Source organism: Pseudophryne corroboree, chromosome 2 (assembly GCF_028390025.1).
Source record: "Pseudophryne corroboree isolate aPseCor3 chromosome 2, aPseCor3.hap2, whole genome shotgun sequence".
NCBI lineage: Eukaryota > Metazoa > Chordata > Amphibia > Anura > Myobatrachidae > Pseudophryne > Pseudophryne corroboree.
Window position 1 is genome coordinate 622,541,611 of NC_086445.1, and position 22,071 is coordinate 622,563,681.

General features: G+C 49.4%; 1 protein-coding gene across 2 annotated transcripts in view; it reads left to right on the plus strand.

The window, feature by feature from the left end:
* Positions 1–695: 695 nt before the first annotated feature.
* The window catches only part of AATF (apoptosis antagonizing transcription factor), a 402,606-nt gene continuing 381,230 nt past the window's right edge, over positions 696–22,071 (plus strand). For both annotated transcript variants that reach the window (XM_063954827.1, XM_063954826.1), the window contains exon 1: positions 696–894. In XM_063954827.1, coding sequence (XP_063810897.1) covers positions 810–894 — 85 coding nt within the window. In that variant the 5' untranslated portion in view covers positions 696–809. The remainder of the gene's footprint in view (positions 895–22,071) is intronic.

Below are 22,071 nucleotides of genomic sequence, written 5' to 3' on the forward strand. Positions count from 1 at the left end.
GAGGGGGGCCCACCATTTGCAAGTTCCGCCACTGGGCTGCAAGCCACTCACTTTGCCAGGGTTGCGTCTATGTTGCCTTCGTGCAAAGGACCTGGACGTGACAAAACGAGTGGGCAGGAGACAACTTCCGCCCTTACAGCTCCTAAATGTTTCCTTCGTTCTCCGTTCGTTTAGGGTATTTTTTTTTCTATGCAGCATTGGACCCCTCGTGGACGAGCGAATCGGGCTCTGTGTCTCGCTCCGCTTCGCTCGCCACACTTTTCTATTCCAAATAAATTGTGACATGGACCCAGGGGGTTATGGGAAAGGTCCTTAGCGCGAAGAGAATCTAGACGCAACCACTTTGCCAGGGGCTCTAAGACTTCACGTGTGCATAAACTTGAGCTGTAATCCCGACAAGTTTCGTTCCTAATAACAATGCTCTATTTAAAACCATCTGGCAAAACCGGAACCTATTACAATTCCTCTTGTTTTACTACTATTTGTTCCTAACTGCGGAGTAACTGTAGGCCCTATAAATAAATTTTTTATAGATAATGACCCTGCTTGAAAAATAATACAAATTCTTATAGTGCATGTTTGGAGAACCGTAAACGTTAATATAGAAAAGAAAAAAAAAACCCGATACAACAGTGTATCGCTAGTGACGATTGAACATCGACATCTGTACACTCCAGCTTTCGGTAGAGACCAGCATCAACCCCGTTGCGCAGCAACACGTCGCTCTCTTACTGCGTTTGCAGGTCTTACACGCATGTTGGTGACATCATTGTGAAAGGAGTGTATTATTTGGTTGTATTGTTTAGAAAATGGCTGCGTCCTTGTCCCAGACGTTGGAGGGTCTATTAAATCCACAGCCCCGGTTCTGGGATCCCGAGGATGACCATGATGAAGGTACAGGCTGGCCGGTGAATTATGTACAGTGCGGTGCATTGTATTTTGAGGCAGATCCATTGGTTCGCTTGTCCTGGTCTCACCACGTGTGCTTATGTTCCTGTGTCCCCTTCATGTAGCTGCCATGTGTGCTCTTTGGTGTTTCAGCACTGCTGCTGTTATGGGATATTAAGGCGTTTTACATTATATTTTCTGCAATAGTTCTGGTTTGAAGGATTAGAGTCTTTACCCAGTGTTGGGTAACATTTCGTATCATTAGAGTCCTTTGCTGCTATAATTGATTTTTCAGTGTTCGTGTGACTTTTATTCTTGCCAAATATTAGGTACTACTCCATGTTCTTATCCAAGCTGTTACATTCTTGACATATTCCCCACATCCTAGACTCGTATGTACTTCCATTTTAGCTGTGTACAGTATATAAAATGTTTTTGTTGATGTGTTTCGCACTTTGTGAGGTTTGTAGCTGTACCCCATATGCAGCGTTTTAAATAATACTGTATTGGAATGGCTCCCATAGTACATTCTTGTCATACTTCTATAAAACTGCATTTTTTTTTTAATACAAACATGGGGCACGATTTAATTCAGTGACAGTTGAATAGCTCCCGACACTATTCAATACACCGCAGTGGTAAGTTGGGGAATGCCCATTCTCCTGGACTAAACAGGGTGTTTTGTTGGGTGAACGGGCATTCTCGGACTTAAGTGCCCGGTGCAGCGCTGTTTTTGCTGCACTAAGGACAGAAATCAACATTTCATTGGCATTTCTCTAACGTCCTAGTGGATGCTGGGGACTCCGTAAGGACCATGGGGAATAGACGGGCTCCGCAGGAGATAGGGCACTTTAAGAAAGATTTAGTACTACTGGTGTGCACTGGCTCCTCCCTCTATGCCCCTCCTCCAGACCTCAGTTAGAATCTGTGCCCGGACAGAGCTGGGTGCATTTTAGTGAGCTCTCCTGAGCTTGCTAATAAGAAAGTATTTTAGTTAGGTTTTTTATTTTCAGAGAGCTCCTGCTGGCAACAGACTCTCTGCTACGTGGGACTGAGGGGAGAGAAGCAAACCTACTAACTGCGGCTAGGTTGCGCTTCTTAGGCTACTGAACACCATTAGCTCCAGAGGGATCGAACACAGGAACCTAACCTTGGTCGTCCGTTCCCGGAGCCGCGCCGCCGTCCCCCTCGCAGAGCCAGAAGACAGAAGCCGACGGGTTGAAGCAAGAAGACGTCAAAATCGGCGGCAGAAGACTCCTGTCTTCACATGAGGTAGCGCACAGCACTGCAGCTGTGCGCCATTGCTCCCACACTAACCCACACACTCCGGTCATTGTAGGGTGCAGGGCGCAGGGGGGGGCGCCCTGGGCAGCAATTGAGTACCTCCTGGCAAAAAGCAGCATATATACAGCTGGGCACCGTAATATGCATGAGCCCCCACCATTATTTTTACACAAAATCGCGGGACAGAAGCCTGCCGCTGAGGGGGCGGGGCCTTCTTCCTCAGCACTCACCAGCGCCATTTTCTCTCCACAGCTCCGCTGAGAGGAAGCTCCCCAGGCTCTCCCCTGCAGAAGCACGATAGAGAGGGTGAAAAAGAGAGGGGGTGCACATAAATTTGGCGTAAAAACAATATATACAGCAGCTACTGGGTTAACACTAAGTTACTGTGTGATTCCTGGGTCATATAGCGCTGGGGTGTGTGCTGGCATACTCTCTCTCTGTCTCTCCAAAGGGCCTTGTGGGGGAACTGTCTTCAAATAGAGCATCCCCTGTGTGTGTGGTGTGTCGGTACGTGTGTGTCGACATGTCTGAGGTAAAAGGCTCCCCTAAGGAGGAGATAGAGCAAATATGTGTGTGAGAGGGTGTCTCCGTCGACAACGCCGACACCTGTTTGGATATGTGTAAGTGCTAAGGTGAATTTATTGCACAAAAGATTAGAGAACAGACAGGAAATCTACCCATGTCTGTCCCTATGTCACAGAGACCTTCAGAGTCTCACAATGCTCACTATCCAAAATAATAAACACTGATTTCTCTGACGTCCTAGTGGATGCTGGGAACTCCGTAAGGACCATGGGGATTAGCGGCTCCGCAGGAGACTGGGCACAAAAAAGAAAGCTTTAGGACTACCTGGTGTGCACTGGCTCCTCCCCCCATGACCCTCCTCCAAGCCTCAGTTAGATTTTTGTGCCCGACCGAGCTGGGTGCAATCTAGGGGGCTCTCCTGAGCTTCTTAGAAAAAGTTAGTTTTAGGTTTTTTATTTTCAGCGAGACCTGCTGGCAACAGGCTCACTGCATCGAGGGACTAAGGGGAGAAGAAGCGAACCTGCCTGCTTGCAGCCAGCTTGGGCTTCTTAGGCTACTGGACACCATTAGCTCCAGAGGGACCGAACACAGGCCCAGCCTCGGAGTCCGGTCCCAGAGCCGCGCCGCCGGCCCCCTTACAGAGCCAGAAGGCAGAAGAGGTCCGGAAAATCGGCGGCAGAAGACATCAGTCTTCACCAAGGTAGCGCACAGCACTGCAGCTGTGCGCCATTGCTCCTCATGCACACCACACACTCCGGTCACTGATGGGTGCAGGGCGCTGGGGGGGGGCGCCCTGAGCAGCAATATAAACACCTTGGCTGGCAAAAATACATCACATATAACCCCCAGGGCTATATGGATGTATATTAACCCCTGCCAGATTCCAGAAAAAAGCGGGAGAAAAGTCCGCCGAGAAGGGGGCGGAGCCTATCTCCTCAGCACACTGGCGCCATTTTCCCTCACAGCTCCGTTGGAGGGAAGCTCCCTGGCTCTCCCCTGCAGTTAATACACTACAGAAAGGGTTAAAAAGAGAGGGGGGGCACAATTTAGGTGCAGTATACAAATATATGCAGCTATAAGGGAAAACACTTTTTTATAGGTGCTATCCCTGTGATATATATAGCGCCCTGGTGTGTGCTGGCATACTCTCCCTCTGTCTCCCCAAAGGGCTTTGTGGGGTCCTGTCCTCTATCAGAGCATTCCTTGTGTGTGTGCTGTGTGTCGGTACGGCTGTGTCGACAGGTATGTGGAGGATAATGAGGTGGAGGCGGAGCGAATGCCTGTAAATATGTTGTCACCCCCTGCGGGGTCGACACCGGGGTGGTTGAACTTATGGAAGGATTATGTGAATATCAACTCCTTACATAAAAGGTCGACGACACGGAACAGCCGGCTACTCAGCTTGTGCCTGTTCCAGCGTCTCAAATGTCATGGGGGGCTTTAAAATCGCCCGCTACCTCAAATAACAGACACAGATGTCGACACGGATACTGACTCCAGTGTCGACATCGATGAGACTGGTGTACCCTCCAAATAGGTCCACCCGTTACAGGATTGAGGCAATGAAAAATGTATTACACATTTATGATTATACCCCAGGTACCACATAAAAGGGTATTGTGTTTGGTGAGAGAAAACTATTAGTAGTTTTTCCTGCATCTGAGAAATTAAATGAGGTGTGTGAGGAAGAGTGGTCTTCCCCCGGTAAGACATTGATAATTTCTACAACGGTTATTGGCAGCGTACCCTTTCCCGCCAGAGGATAGGTCACGCGGGGAAACACCCCATAGGGTAGATACAGCGCTTACACGCTTATCAGAAAAGGTGGCACTACCGTCTCCGGATACGGCCGCCCTGAAGGGACCTGCTGATAGAAAGCAGGAGGTTACCCTATAAGATATAGTCACACACTAGGGCATTATATTGCGACCAGCCGTTGCTTCGGCATGGATGTGCAGTGCTCCCGCTGCGTGGTCAGATTCCCTGTCGGAAAATAACTATGGATAGGGACAATATTTTGCTGAAAATAGAGCATATAAAAGACGTGGTCTTATACATGCGTGATGCTCAGAGGGATATTTGCCGGCTGGCATCAAAAATAAGCGCTAGGTCCATTGCCGCCAGACGGGGGTTATGGACTTGACAATGGTCAGGCGATGCCGACTCGAATCGGCACATGGAAGTTGCCCTATAAGGGGGTAAAACTGTTTGGGGATAGTTTTTCAGACCTCGTTTCCACAGCTACTGCTGGGAAATCGATTTTTTTGCCACAGGCTACCCCACAACAAAGGAAAGCACCGTATCATCAAGTACAGTCCTTTCGGCCCCAGAAAAGCAAGAGGGCTAGAGGCTCATCCTTTCTGCCGAGAGGCAAAGGTAGAGGAAAAAAGCTGCAACACACAGCTAGTTCCCAAGAGCAGAAGTCCTCCCTGCGTCCGGTAGGTCCACAGCATGGTGCTGGGGCTGCTCAGGCGGACCCGGGTACGGTGGGGGCCCGTCTCAGATATTTCAGCGGACAGTGGGCTCTCTCACATGGATCCCTGGGTCCTTCAAGCAGGATCTCAGGGGTACAGGCTGGAGTTCAAGACGTTCTTCCCCCCGCCGTTTCCTAAAATCTGCCTTACCGGCACCTCCCTCTGCCAGGGAGACGGTGTTGGTGGATATTCAACACTATAATCACAACAAGTGATTGTCAAGGTACCCCTCCTTCAGCAAGGAAGGGGTTACTATTCCACAGTGGTTGTGGTACCGAAACGGTTCGGTGACACCCATCTTGAAATTAAATTACTTAAACTTTTATATCGGAAGATTCAAGTTCAAGATGAAATCGCTCAGGGCGGTTATTACGAGCCTGGACGAGGGGGATTACAGGGTCTCCCTGGACATCAAGGATGCGTACCTGCATGTCCCCATTTACCCCCCTCACCAGGAGTACCTCAGATATGTGGTACAGGACTGTCACTATCAGTTCCAGACGCGGCCGTTGGAGTTGTCCACGGCACCGAAGGTCTTTACCTAGGTAATGGCCGAAGTGACGATACTCCTTCGCAAGAAGAAAGTTTTTATTTTCCCGTACTTGGACGATCTCCTGATAAAGGCGAGGTCCAAAGAACAGTTGGTAGTGGGGGTAGCAGAAGTGCTACAACAGCACGACTGGATTCTCAATATTCCAAAGTCACAGCTGGTCCCGACGACACGTCTTCTGTTCCTGGGAATGTTTCTGAACGCAGACCAGAAAAGAGTGTTTCTTCCAGTGGAAAAAGCCGAGGAGTTGTCATCTCTAGTCAGAGACATCCTAAAACCAGGACAGGTGTCGGTACATCAATGCACACGAGTCCTGGGAAAAATGGTAGCTTCGTACGAAGCATAATTCCATTCGGAAGACTCCACGCAAGGACGTTCCAGTGGGACCTGTGGGACTAATGGTCCGGGTCCCATCTAGAGATACAACAGCGGATAACCCTGTCAGCAAGAAACAGGGTGTAGCTGCTGTGGTGGCTGCAGAGGGCTCATCTACTAGAGGGCCGCAGATTCGGAATACAGGACTGGGTCCTGGTGACCACGGATGCCAGCCTTCGGGGCTGGGGTGCAGTCACACAGGGAAGAAATTTCCAAGGAGATTTCGCTTCACATAAATATTCTGCAGCTAAGGGCCATTTACAATACCCTAAGCCAAGCAAGGCCCCTGCTTCAGAACCAGCCGGTACTGATCCAATCAGACGACATCACGGCGGTCGCCCATGTAAACAGACAGGGCGGCACAAGAAGCAGGATGGCGATGGCAGAAGCCACAAGGATTCTCCGATGGGCGACCTACACCCAGGAGAATGGGGACTTCATCCAGAAGTTTTCCAAATGCGGGTAAACCGTTGGGAATGACCACGGGTGGACATGATGGCGTCCCGCCTCAACAAGAAGTTGAAAAGATATGGCGCCAGGTCAAGGGACCCTCAGGCGATCGCTGGGGACGCTCTAGTGACACCATGGGTGTACCAGTCGGTTTATGTGTCTCCTCCTCTACCTCTCATACCCAAGGTACTGAGAATAATAAGAAGGCGAGGAGTGAAAACCATACTCGGGGTTCCGGATTGGCCATGAAGAGATTGGTACCCGGAACTTCAAGAGATGCTGGCAGAGGACCCTTGGCCTCTGCCGCTCAGACAAGACCTGCTGCAGCAGGGACCCTGTCTGTTCCAAGACTTACCGCGGCTGCGTTTGACGGCATGGCGGTAGAACACCGGATCCTAAAGGAAAAGGGTATTCCGAAGGAAGTCATCCCTACCCTGATCATAGCCAGGAAGGATGTCACCGCAAGACATTATCGCCGCGTTTGGCGAAGATTTGTTGCTTGGTGGGAGGCCATGAGGGCCCCGACGGAGGAATTTCAACTATGTCGATTCCTGCACTTCCTGCAAGCAGGGGTGACGTTTGGGCCTCAAATTGGGGTCCATCAAGGTCCAGATTTCGGCTCTGTCGAATTTCTTCCAGAAAGAACTGGCTTCACTGCCTGAAGTTCAGACTTTGGTTAAAGGAGTACTACATATTCAGCCTCCTTTTTGTGCCTCCTGTGGCACTTTTTGGATCTCAACGTGGTGTTGGATTTCCTAAAGTCGCATGGGTAGAGCCACTTAAAACCATGGAGCTAAAGTATCTCCCGTGGAAAGTGGTCATGCTGTTGGCCTTGGCCTTGGCCAGGCGTGTGTCAGAATTGGCGGCTTTGTCGTGTAAAAGGCCTTATCTGATTTTCTATATGGATAGGGCAGAGTTGAGGACTCGTCCTCAGTTTCTCCCGAAGGTGGTCTCAGGTTTTCACTTGAACCAACCTATTGTGGTGCCTGCGGCTACTGGGGACTTGGAGGATTCCAAGTTGCTGGACGTAGTCAGGGCCCTGAAAATTTTATTTTTCCAGGACGGCTGGAGTCAGGAAAACTGACTCGCTGTTTATCCTGATGGCACCCAACAAGCTGGGTGCTCCTGCTTCTAAGCAGTCTATTGCGCGCTGGATTTGTAGCACTATTCAGCTGGCGCATTCTGCGGTAGGATTACCGCAGCCTAAATCAATAAAAGCCCATTCCACAAGGACGGTGGGCTCATCTTGGGCGGCTGCCCGAGGGGTCTCGGCTTTACAACTTTGCCGAGCAGCTACTTGGTCAGGGGCAAACACGTTTGCAAAATTCTATGAATTTGATACCCTGGCTGAGGAGGACCTGGAGTTCTCTCATTCGGTGCTGCAGAGTCATCCGCACTCTGCCGCCCGTTTGGGAGCTTTGGTATAATCCCCATGGTCCTTACGGAGTTCCCAGCATCCACTAGGACGTCAGAGAAAATAAGAATTTACTTACCGATAATTCTATTTCTCGTAGTCCGTAGTGGATGCTGGGCGCCCATCCCAAGTGCGGATTGTCTGCAATACTTGTACATAGTTATTGTTAACTAATCGGGTTCTTGTTGTGAGCCATCTATTCAGAGGCTCCTCTGTTATCATGCTGTTAACTGGGTTTCATATCACAAGTTGTACGGTGTGATTGGTGTGGCTGGTATGAGTCTTACCCGGGATTCAAAATCCTTCCTTATTGTGTACGCTCGTCCGGGCACAGTATCCTAACTGAGGCTTGGAGGAGGGTCATGGGGGGAGGAGCCAGTGCACACCAGGTAGTCCTAAAGCTTTCTTTTTTGTGCCCAGTCTCCTGCGGAGCCGCTAATCCCCATGGTCCTTACGGAGTTCCCAGCATCCACTACGGACTACGAGAAATAGAATTATCGGTAAGTAAATTCTTATTATCGACACGGAGTTTGACTCCAGTGTCGACTACGATAATGCAAAGTTACAGCCAAAATGGCAGAAAGGTATTCAATATATGATTATTGTAATAAAAGATGATTTGCATATCACTGATGACTCATTTGTCCCTGACACAAGGGTACACATGTTAAGGGGAAGAAAGCTGAGGTAAATTTCCCTCCTCTCATGAGGAAAAAGAGCGGGAATCTCCAGACAAGAGACTGCAGCTTCCCACAAAAAATTCTCAGGCAGTATCCTTTCCCCACTAGGGCCAGGATGTGATGGGAATCTTCCCCTAGGGTGTCACGTTTGCCCAGAAGGTAGCACTAGCTATTCTCAGGGATCCTGCAGATAGCGTGCACATTCTAGTACACTACTCAGACCGGCGATTGTGTCAGCATGGGTTTATAGCGCTGTGGCAGCGTGGACAGGTACCTTATCAGCAGAGATTGAGACCCTAGTATGCATATAGATATAGATATATATATATATATATATATATATATATATATATATATATATATATATATATATATATATATATATATATATATTCTCTAACGTCCTAGTGGATGCTGGGACTCCGTCAGGACCATGGGGAATAGCGGGCTCCGCAGGAGACAGGGCACATCTAAAAAAGCTTTTAGGTCACATGGTGCGTACTGGCTCCTCCCCCTATGACCCTCCTCCAAGCCTCAGTTAGGTTTTTGTGCCCGTCCGAGAGGGTGCAATCTAGGTGGCTCTCCTAAAGAGCTGTTTAGAAAAGTTTTTTTTTAGGTTTCAATCTCAGTGATTCCTGCTGGCAACAGGATCACTGCATCGAGGGACTTAGGGGAGAGATTTCCAACTCACCTGCGTGCAGGATGGATTGGAGTCTTAGGCTACTGGACACTTAGCTCCAGAGGGAGTCGGAACACAGGTCAGCCTGGGGTTCGTCCCGGAGCCGCGCCGCCGATCCCCCTTACAGACGCTGAAGAGACGGCAGAACGGAGGTCCGGAAAGCAGGCGGCAGAAGACTCCTCAGTCTTCTTGAAGGTAGCGCACAGCACGGCAGCTGTGCGCCATTGTTGTCACACGGCTCACTGACTCAGTCACGGAGGGTGCAGGGCGCTGCTGGGGGCGCCCTGGGCAGCAATATAATTACCTTTAGTGGCAAAATAAATACATCACATATAGCCATTAAGGCTATATGTATGTATTTTAACCCAGGCCAGTTTCTTAAAAACCGGGGAAAAGCCCGCCGAAAAAGGGGCGGAGCTTATTCTCCTCAGCACTCAGCGCCATTTTCCTGCTCAGCTCCGCTGGTGAGGAAGGCTCCCAGGTCTCTCCCCTGCACTGCACTACAGAAACAGGGTAACAAAGAGAAGGGGGGCATAAATTGGCGATATTTATATATTAAGAGCGCATATATAGTAAACAACACCTTCTAGGGTTGTTTATATACATTTATAGCGCTTTTGGTGTGTGCTGGCAAACTCTCCCTCTGTCTCCCCAAAGGGCTAGGGGGTCCTGTCTTCGATTAGAGCATTCCCTGTGTGGCTGCTGTGTGTCGGTACGTGTGTGTCGACATGTATGAGGACGATGTTGGTGTGGAGGCAGAGCAATTGCCGATGATGGTAATGTCACCCCCTAGGGAGTCGACACCGGAATGGATGGCTTTAGTTATGGAATTACGTGATAATGTCAGCACATTACAAAAGTCAGTTGACGAAATAAGACGCCCGGCAAACCAGTTAGTACCGGTTCAGGCGTCTCAGACACCGTCAGGGGCTGTAAAACGTCCTTTACCTCAGTCAGTCGACACGGGTACCGACACAGATGAATCTAGTGTCGACGGTGAAGAAACAAACGTATTTTCCAATAGGGCCACACGTTATATGATCACGGCAATGAAGGAGGCTTTGCAGATCTCTGATACTGCTGGTACCTCAAAAAGGGGTATTATGTGGGGGGTGAAAAAACTACCTGTATTTTTTCCAGAATCAGAGGAATTGAATGACGTGTGTGATGAAGCGTGGGTTAACCCCGATAGAAAACTGCTAATTTCCAAGAAGTTATTGGCATTATACCCTTTCCCACCAGAGGTTAGGGCGCGCTGGGAAACACCCCCTAGGGTGGATAAGGCGCTCACACGTTTATCAAAGCAAGTGGCGTTGCCGTCTCCTGATACGGCCGCCCTCAAGGATCCAGCAGATAGGAGGCTGGAAACTACACTGAAGAGTATATACACACATACTGGTGTTATACTGCGACCGGCAATAGCCTCAGCCTGGATGTGCAGTGCTGGGGTAGTGTGGTTGGATTCTCTGACTGAAAATATTGTTACCCTGGATAGGGACAGTATTTTATTGACTCTAGAGCAATTAAAGGATGCTTTCCTTTATATGCGAGATGCTCAGAGGGATGTTTGTACTCTAGCATCAAGAGTAAGCGCGATGTCCATATCTGCCAGAAGAAGTTTATGGACGCGACAGTGGTCAGGTGATGCGGATTCCAAGAGGCATATGGAAGTATTGCCATATAAAGGAGAGGAATTGTTTGGGGTCGGTCTTTCGGACCTGGTGGCCACGGCAACTGCCGGCAAATCCACTTTTTTACCTCAGACCCCCTCCCAACAGAAAAAGACACCGTCTTTTCAGCCGCAGTCCTTTCGCTCCTATAAAAAGCGACCAAAAGGACAGTCTTATCTGCCGCGAGGCAGAGGAAAGGGTAAGAAAGGGCAGCAAGCAGCCCCTGCCCAGGAACAGAAGCCCGCCCCGGCTTCTACAAAGCCATCAGCATGACGCTGGGGCTTTACAAGCGGACTCAGGAACGGTGGGGGGTCGACTCAAGATTTTCAGCAATCAATGGGTTCACTCACAAGTGGACCAGTGGGTCCTGCAGATAGTATCTCAGGGTTACATGCTGGAGTTCGAAAGGTCTCCCCCTCGCCGGTTCCTAAAGTCTGCTTTACCAACGTCTCCCTCAGAAAGGACGTCGGTTTTGGAAGCCATTCACAAGCTGTATTCTCAGCAGGTGATAGTCAAGGTACCCCTCCTACAACAGGGAAAGGGGTATTATTCCACACTATTTGTGGTACCGAAACCGGACGGTTCGGTAAGGCCTATTCTAAATCTGAAATCCTTGAACCTGTACATAAAGAAATTCAAGTTCAAGATGGAGTCACTCAGAGCAGTGATAGCGAATCTGGAAGAAGGAGACTTCATGGTGTCCTTGGACATAAAAGATGCTTATCTACATGTCCCGATTTACCCCTCACACCAAGGGTATCTCAGGTTCGTGATACAAGACTGTCATTATCAGTTTCAAACGCTGCCGTTTGGGTTGTCCACGGCCCCTCGGGTCTTTACCAAGGTAATGACCGAAATGATGGTTCTTCTACGAAGAAAAGGCGTATTAATTATCCCTTACTTGGACGATCTCCTGATAAGGGCAAAGTCCAGAGAACAGCTGGAAGTTGGTGTAGCGCTAACACAAGTAGTGCTTCAGCAACACGGGTGGATTCTAAATCTTCCAAAATCTCAATTGGCCCCGACAACACATCTGCTGTTCCTGGGCATGATTCTGGACACGGTTCAGAAAAAGGTATTTCTCCCGGAAGAGAAAGCAAGGGAGTTATCCGAACTTGTCAAGAACCTCCTAAAACCAGGAACTGTGTCAGTACATCAATGCACAAGAGTCCTGGGAAAGATGGTGGCTTCGTACGAAGCGATTCCATTCGGCAGATTCCATGCACGAACATTTCAGTGGGATCTGCTGGACAAATGGTCCGGATCGCATCTGCACATGCATCAGCGGATAACACTGTCACCGAGAACAAGGTTGTCTCTCCTGTGGTGGTTGCAGACTGCCCATCTGTTAGTGGGCCGCAGATTCGGCATACAGGACTGGGTCCTGGTGACTACGGATGCCAGCCTACGAGGTTGGGGAGCAGTCACAAAGGGAAGAAACTTCCAGGGCGTGTGGTCAAACCTGGAGACGTCTCTTCACATAAATATACTGGAGCTAAGAGCGATCTACAATGCTCTAAGCCTGGCAAAATCGCTGCTTCAGGGTCAGCCGGTGTTGATCCAGTCCGACAACATCACGGCAGTCGCCCACGTAAACCGACAAGGCGGCACGAGAAGCAGGAGTGCAATGGCAGAAGCTGCAAGGATTCTGCGCTGGGCGGAGAATCATGTCGTAGCACTGTCAGCAGTGTTCATCCCGGGAGTGGACAACTGGGAAGCAGATTTCCTCAGCAGACACGACCTTCACCCGGGAGAGTGGGGACTTCATCCAGAAGTTTTCCACATGATTGTGAACCGTTGGGAAAAACCAAAGGTGGACATGATGGCGTCTCGCCTCAACAAAAAATTGGACAGGTATTGCGCCAGGTCAAGAGACCCTCAGGCAATAGCTGTGGACGCTCTGGTAACACCGTGGGTGTACCAGTCAGTGTATGTGTTCCCTCCTCTGCCTCTCATACCAAAGGTACTGAGAATTATACGGAAAAGAGGAGTAAGAACAATACTGGTAGCTCCGGACTGGCCAAGAAGAACTTGGTATCCGGAACTTCAAGAGATGCTCACGGAGGATCCGTGGCCTCTACCTCTAAGAAGGGATCTGCTTCAGCAGGGACCTTGTATGTTCCAAGACTTACCGCGGCTGCGTTTGACGGCATGGCGGTTGAACGCCGGATTCTAAAAGAGAAGGGCATTCCTGAGGAAGTTATTCCTACTTTAATTAAAGCCAGGAAAGAAGTGACCGCACAACATTATCACCGCATTTGGAGAAAATATGTTGCGTGGTGTGAGGCCAAGAAGGCTCCAACGGAAGAATTTCAATTGGGTCGATTCTTACATTTCCTGCAAGCAGGATTGTCTATGGGCCTCAAATTGGGGTCCATTAAAGTTCAAATTTCGGCCTTATCAATTTTCTTCCAGAAGGAATTGGCGTCAGTGCCTGAAGTACAAACTTTTGTCAAAGGTGTACTACATATACAACCCCCAATAGTGCCTCCAGTGGCACCGTGGGATTTGAACGTGGTTCTAAATTTTCTCAAATCTCATTGGTTTGAGCCTTTAAAATCGGTAGATTTAAAATACCTTACATGGAAGGTAACCATGCTGTTGGCCCTGGCTTCAGCCAGGAGAGTTTCGGAGTTGGCAGCTTTGTCATACAAAAGCCCATATCTGATATTCCATTCGGACAGGGCAGAATTGAGGACACGTCCTCAATTTCTCCCTAAGGTGGTTTCGGCATTTCACTTGAACCAGCCTATTGTGGTGCCTGCGGCTACTAGCGACTTGGAGGACTCCAAGTTACTGGACGTTGTCAGAGCATTAAAAATATATATTTCAAGGACAGCTGGAGTCAGAAAATCTGACTCGTTGTTTACATTGTATGCACCCAACAAGTTGGGTGCTCCTGCGTCTAAACAGACGATTGCACGTTGGATATGTAGTACAATCCAACTTGCACATTCTGTGGCGGGCCTGCCACAGCCTAAATCTGTAAAGGCCCATTCCACAAGGAAAGTGGGCTCATCCTGGGCGGCTGCCCGAGGAGTCTCGGCATTACAACTTTGCCGAGCAGCTACGTGGTCAGGGGAGAACACGTTTGTAAAATTTTACAAATTTGATACTCTGGCTAAAGAGGACCTGGAGTTCTCTCATTCGGTGCTGCAGAGTCATCCGCACTCTCCCGCCCGTTTGGGAGCTTTGGTATAATCCCCATGGTCCTGACGGAGTCCCAGCATCCACTAGGACGTTAGAGAAAATAAGAATTTACTTACCGATAATTCTATTTCTCATAGTCCGTAGTGGATGCTGGGCGCCCATCCCAAGTGCGGATTGTCTGCAATGCTTGTACATAGTTATTGTTACAAAAATCGGGTTATTACTGTTGTTGTGAGCCATCTGTTCAGAGGCTACTTCGTTTGTGTTATCATACTGTTAACTGGGTTCAGATCACAAGTTGTACGGTGTGATTGGTGTGGCTGGTATGAGTCTTACCCGGGATTCAAGATCCTTCCTTATTGTGTACGCTCGTCCGGGCACAGTACCTAACTGAGGCTTGGAGGAGGGTCATAGGGGGAGGAGCCAGTACGCACCATGTGACCTAAAAGCTTTTTTAGATGTGCCCTGTCTCCTGCGGAGCCCGCTATTCCCCATGGTCCTGACGGAGTCCCAGCATCCACTACGGACTATGAGAAATAGAATTATCGGTAAGTAAATTCTTATTATATATATATATATATATATATATATATATATATATATATATATATATATTAAAGATGCTGTCTTAAGAGATAGGTATATATATAAAACATGCCCAAAGAGACCTGAGTATACTGGGTCCTAGAGCCAAAGCTATGTCGATTTCTGCTTGACGTGTCCTGTAGAATATGCAATGGACAGATGATGCCGACTTAAGAGGCATATGGAAGGCTGAGGATTGTGTGGAGAAGGGTTCTCGGACCTGGTCTCCACAGCTATAGCTGGTAATTCTGATATTTTGCCTTATATTCCTGCACAGCCTAGGAAAGCACGACATTATCAAATGCAGCCTTTCGAATAAAGAAACAAGAAAGTCCGAGGTGCGTCCTTTCTTGCCAGAGGCGGGGCCAGAGGAAAGAAGCTGCACAACACGGCTAGTTCCCAGGAACAGAAATCCTCCCCGGCCTCTACAAAAATCCACCGCATGTCGCTGGGGCTCCACAGGCGGAGCTAGGCCCGGTGGGGGCACGCCTTCGTAAATTCAGCCACAAGTGGGTTCACTCCCTGTTAGATCCCTGGGCAATAGATATTGTGTCTCAGGGATACAAGCTGGACTTTGAGAAGATGCCCCCTCACCGACGGCCCTGCCGGCTTCCCCCCACGAGAGGGAAACAGTGTTAACTGCAATTCACAAATTGTATCTTCAACAGGTGGTGGTCAAGGTTCCCCTCCTTCAACAAGGCAGCCGCCCAAGAAGAGCCCACCTTCCTTGTGGAGTGGGCTTTTACTGATTTTGGAAGCGGCAATCCAGCCGCAGAATGAGCCTGCTGAATCGTGTTACAGATCCAGCGAGCAATAGTTTGCTTTGAAGCAGGAGCACCCAGCTTGTTGGATGCATACAGGATAAACAGCGACTCGGTTTTCCTGACTCTAGCCGTTCTGGCTACATAAACCTTCAAAGCCCTGACCACATCTAGTAACTCGAAATCCTCCAAGTCACGAGTAGCCACAGGCACCACAATAGGTTGGTTCATACGAAAAGATGACACCACTTTTGGCAGAAATTGTGGACGGGTCCGCAATTCTGCCCTGTCCATATGGAAAACCAGATAGGGGCTTTTATGTGACAAAGCCGCTAATTCTGACACACGCCTAGCTGAAGCCAAGGCTAATAGCATGACCACCTTCCACGTGAGAAATTTTAACTCCACGGTTTTGAGTGGCTCAAACCAGTGTGACTTCAGGAAACTCAACACCACGTCAAGATCCCAAGGTGCCACTGGAGGCACAAAAGGGGGCTGAATATGCAGCACTCCCTTTACAAACGTCTGAACTTCAGGTAGAGAAGCCAGTTCTTTTTGAAAGAAAATGGATAGGGCCGAAATCTGGACCTTAATGGAACCCAATTTCAGGCCCAAAGTCACTCCCGACTGTAGGAAGTGAAGGAAACGGCCCAGCTGGAATTCCTCCGTAGGGGCATTCCTGGCCTCACACCAAGCAACATATTTTCGCCATATACGGTGATAATGTTTAGCCGTCACGTCCTTCCTAGCCGTTATCAGCGTAGGAATAACCTCATCCGGAATGCCTTTTTCTGCTAGGATCCGGCGTTCAACCGCCATGCCGTCAAACGCAGCCGCGGTAAGTCTTGGAACAGACAGGGCCCCTGTTGCAACAAGTCCTGTCTTAGAGGCAGAGGCCATGGGTCCTCTGTGAGCATTTCTTGCAGATCTGGATACCAAGTCCTTCTTGGCCAATCCGGAACAATGAGTATTGTTCTCACTCCTCTTTTTCTTATGATTCTCAGCACCTTGGGTATGAGAGGAAAAGGAGGAAATACATAAACCGACTGGAACACCCACGGTGTCACTAGTACGTCTACAGCTATCGCCTGAGGGTCTCTTGACCTGGCGCAATACCTCTGTAGCTTTTTTTTGAGGCGGGATGCCATCATGTCCACTTGTGGCAGCTCCCACCGACTCTGCGTGAAGACTTCTTGATGAAGTCCCCACTCTCCCGGGTGGAGGTCGTGCCTGCTGAGGAAGTCTGCTTCCCAGTTGTCCCCTCCCAGAATGAACACTGCTGACAGTGCTCTTACGTGATTCTCCGCCTAGCGAAGAATTCTGCTGGCTTCTGCCATCGCCACCCTGCTCCTTGTGCCGCCTTGGCGGTTTACATGAGCCACTGCAGTGACGTCTGACTGAATCAGCACTGATTGGTCGCGAAGCAGAGTCTCCGCTTGACTTAGGGCGTTGTATATGGCCCTTAGTTCCAGGATATTGATGTGAAGGCAAGTCTCCTGACTTGACCACAGACCTTGGAAATTTCTTCCCTGTGTGACTGCCCCCCACCCTCGGAGGCTTGCATCCGTGGTCACCAGGACCCAGTCCTGAATGCCGAATCTGCGGCCCTCGAGAAGGTGAGCACTCTGCAGCCACCACAGGAGAGACGCCCTGGGGGTAGGGTGATCAGCCGATGCATCTGTAGATTTGATCGGGACCACTTGTCCAACAGATCCCATTGAAAGGTCCTCGCATGGAACCTGCCGAAGGGAATGGCCTCGTATGATGCCACCATCTTTCCCAGGACTCGTGTGCAGTGATGCACCGACACCTGTTTTGGTTTTAATAGGTTTCTGACCAGTGTCATGAGCTCCTGAGCCTTCTCCATCGGGAGATAAACCCTCTTCTGGTCTGTGTCCAGAATCATGCCCAGGAAGGGCAGACGAGTCATAGGAATCAACTGCGACTTTGGAATATTGAGAATCCAGCCGTGCTGTTGTAACACTTCCCGAGAGCGTGCTACGCTGATCAGCAACTGCTCTCTGGACCTCGCCTTTATGAGGAGATCGTCCAAGTATGGGATAATTGTGACCCCTTGCTTTCGCAGGAGCACCATCATTTCCGCCATTACCTTGGTAAATATTCTCGGTGCCGTGGAGAGACCAAACGGCAACGTTTGGAATTGGTAATGACAATCCTGTACCACAAATCTGAGGTACGCCTGATGAGGTGGATAAATGGGGACATGAAGGTATGCATCCTTTATGTCCAGAGACACCATAAAATCCCCCCCTTCCAGGCTTGCGATGACCGCTCTGAGCGATTTCATCTTGAACTTGAACCTTTTCAGGTATATGTTCAGGGATTTTAAATTCAATATGGGTCTGACCGAACCGTCCGGTTTCGGTACCACAAACATGGTCGAATAATAACCCTTTCCTAGTTGAAGGAGGGGAACCTTGACCACCACCTGCTGAAGATACAATTTGTGAATTGCAGCTAACACTATTTCCCTCTCTAAGGGGGAAGCTGGCAGGGCCGATTTGAGGTATCGGTGAGGGGGCATCTCTTCGAATTCCAGCTTGTATCCCTGAGACACAATCTCTATTGCCCAGGGATCCACCTGGGAGTGAACCCACTTGTGGCTGAACTTTCGGAGATGCGCCCCCACCGGGCCTATCTCCGCCTGTGGAGCCCCAGCGTCATGCGGTGGATTTAGTGGAAGCCGGGGAGGACTTCTGTTCCTGGGAACTAGCTGTGTTGTGCAGCTTCTTTCCTCTGCCCCTGCCTCTGGCAAGAAAGGACGCACCTCGGACTTTCTTGCCTTTTTGTGATCGAAAGGACTGCATTTGGTAATACGGTGCTTTCTTAGGTTGTGAGGGAACATATGGCAAAAAAATTGACTTTCTAGCAGTGGCTGTGGAGACCAGGTCCGAGAGACCCTCCCCAAACAACTCCTCACCCTTGTAAGGTAAAACCTCCATGTGCCTTTTTGAGTCGGCATCGCCTGTCCATTGCCGAGTCCACAGGAGCCTTCTGGCCGAAATCGACATTGCATTTATTCTAGAGCCCAGAAGGCTAATGTCTCTTTGAGCATCTCTCATATATAGGACAGTGTCTTTTATATGCCCCAGGGTCATTAATATAGTATCCTTGTCCAAGGTATCAAGTTCCTCAGATAAGGTATCTGTCCATGCTACTACAGCACTACACACCCAGGCCGACGCAATTGCCGGCCTTAGTAAGGTACCTGAATGTGTATAAATGGACTTCAGGGTACCCTCTTGCTTTCTATCTGCAGCATCTTTTAGGGTGGCCGTATCCTGTGACGGCAGGGCTACCCTCTTGGATAAGCGTGTGAGAGCTTTGTCCACCCTAGGGGAGGATTCCCAGCGTAACCTGTCCGTTGGCGGGAAAGGATACGCCATAAGCATCCGTTTGGAAATCTGCAGTTTTTTATCTGGAGATTCCCAAGCCTTTTCACATAACTCATTTAGCTCATGTGAAGGGGGAAAGGTCACCACCTGCCTTTTTTCCCCATACATATGAACCCTCTTGTCAGGGACTGGGGTTTCCTCTGTGATGTGCAACACATTCTTTATTGCTATAATCATATAACGGATGGCTTTAGCCAATTTAGGCTGTAACTTTGCATCATCGCCACTGGAGTCAGAATCCGTGTCGATATCTGTGTCAACAATTTGGGATAGTGGGCGCTTCTGAGACCCTGACGGCCTCTGCGACATAGGATCAGGCATGGGCTGAGACCCCGACTGTCCTAAGGTTTCAGCTTTAGCCAACCTTTTATGCAAGGAATTAACATTATCATTTAAAACCTTCCACATATCCATCCAATCAGGTGTCGTCGGCGGCGACCCCACATTCATTTGCTCCCGCTCTGCTTCCACATAGCCTTCCTCGTCAAACATGTCGACACAAGCGTACCGACACACCACACACACACACAGGGGATGCTCTTTTGAAGACAGTTCCCCCACAAGGCCTTTTGGAGAGACAGAGAGAGAGTATGCCAGCACACACCCCAGCGCTATATGTCCCAGGAATCACACAGTAACTTAGTGTTAACCCAGTAGCTGCTGTATATAATGTTTTTGCGCCTAATTTATGTGCCCCCCCCCCTCTCTTTTTACCCTCTTCTACCGTGAATCTGCAGGGGAGAGCCTGGGGAGCTTCCTCTCAGCTGAGCTGTGGAGAGAAAATGGCGCTGGTGAGTGCTGAGGAAGAAGCCCCGCCCCCTCAGCGGCGGGCTTCTGTACCGCGTTTCTGTGTAAAATGATGGCGGGGGCTCATGCCCAACTGTATATATGCCCAACTTTTGCCAAGAGGTCCTAATTGCTGCCCAGGGTGCCCCTCCCTGCGCCCTGCACCCTACAGTGACCGGAGTATGTGGGTTTAATGTGGGAGCAATGGCGCACAGCTGCAGTGCTGTGCGCTACCTCAGTTTGAAGACTGAAGTCTTCTGCCGCCGATTTTGAAGTCTTCTTGCTTCTTTCACCCCGCTTCTGTCTTCCGGCTCTGCGAGGGGGACGGCGGCACGGCTCCGGGATCGGACGACAAAGGGTGAGATCCTGTGTACGATCCCTCTGGAGCTAATGGTGTCCAGTAGCCTAAGAAGCAGGACCTATCTTCAGTGAGTAGGGCTGCTTCTCTCCCCTCAGTCCCACGCTGCAGAGAGTCTGTTGCCAGCAGATCTCTCTGAAAATAAAAAAACCTAACAAAATACTTTCTTATAGCAAGCTCAGGAGAGCTCACTAAGCAGCACCCAGCTCGTCCGGGCACAGATTCAAACTGAGGTCTGGAGGAGCCAGAGCACACCAGTATCCAAATTCTTTCTTAAAGTGCCCTGTCTCCTGCGGAGCCCGTCTATTCCCCATGGTCCTTACGGAGTCCCCAGCATCCACTAGGACGTTAGAGAAATTATCATTAGTTCCATTCCATGTCAAGTGAGCCAATTGTGAAGTTTGTCCCCACTATTTTTTTACAGGTGCACAATCTGGAATGACTGTTGAACTCAACCACACTTTGAAGCCACAGTTTTGCTACTATTGCATATTGTGAACTAAAATTTTCCCAAAGTTAAACTGGGTACACACTGAAGCGGTTTGTACCCAGACAATATGGTAGCCAACATATTGTATCTGTGGTACATGGATCAAACCCTTGTTTTGTCCTTCATTACCTTGCACGATGCAGCATGTAATTATTGTCCGGTTAGCCGTTCAGCACGGCCGATATCGCATGCAATTGTGGGGGCGTGCAGATCGTACAGACCAGCCGATACTTCCTTCCGATTTGGCTAAAAACAACATATCTGACTGATCTTGCTCCATTGTGTACTCGGCTTTAATCTGACATATATGCAAATCTTCATTAAAAATGTTCTCAGAATTGGAGATGGTCAGGTGGGGGGACCAGTTGTACACTTTACTTGAAATGACGCCATTGTGTTTATGTTCATACCCCCCAAACTGTAATGTAGAGCTGAGTTTTCGGAGATTGTGTGCAGGTTATAAAAAGTAGTCTATTAGGAGGTAAGGGAGAGGTGTTTATCAGAGATGAGATGTGGTCACAGATAACTTTAAGTGGGTATGTGGTAGGAGGTATTATGAGAACATTTTTTTTAAGCATTTGCTAAGAGTAATTTGAATGGATCTCCATATCAGTCTTGCTGCAACATTTTACATAGTTGGTGAGGTTGAAAAAAAGACAAGATGTCCATCGAGTTCAACCTGTATTTTAAATGATCAAACACTTAGATGCTGTAGCCATGGATATTTCTGTCAGCTAGGAATTTATCTAATCCATTTAGTGAGTCCACCATTACTACCTCCTCTGGTAGGTAATTCCAGATCTTTAGTGTTCTTACTGTGAAGAAACCTTTCCTCCGTTGTGTGTGAATTTTTTTTTCTTTTAACCTCAGGGGGTGTCCTCGTGTCCTGTGTAGCGTTTTCTGCTGCGGAGTACACTGGGCTCCACAAGGATTAACATCTGGGTGTAGAGTAGGATCTTGATCCGAGGCACCAACAGGCTCAAAGCTTTGACCTTCTTCCCAAGATGCATAGCGCCGCCTCCTATATCACCCCGCCTCCGTGCACAGGAGCTCAGTTTGTAAGTTGGTGCCTTGCAGTATGCAGGCACTTAACAGGGGCTGCTCTAGCAGCCTTTTCAGCGCTCAATTTACAGACTGAAAGACAGAAGAAATGTATGAAGATTTACAGGGCTGCTGCAGGCAAAATCTCATAGACTTTCCTGCGTACAGCTCCATCACCCCCAGCGGCGCTGTATACTCCCGCGCCGCAATTGCCAGGTCACTGCAGCGGAGGCGCCGGCTTCTTTCCTCTTCATGTGAGTCACACACACGCAGCCGTCTCCCGGATTACGGGGCCGCTGACAAGGGGGAGGTAAGGGGCTTCTGTGCCGCACTTTGCACCGCGATCCAGCGCGGCTGTAGGAGGCTAGCCACCAGGGATATACTTTATGAGCACAGGTCAGGGGGGACTTTGTACCATTCCCCCCCCCCCGTTTTCTTTACTGCCCGCACGCCCGTTGGGGATGCCAGCAGGGGGAGCAGGCCGGACCTGAGGCC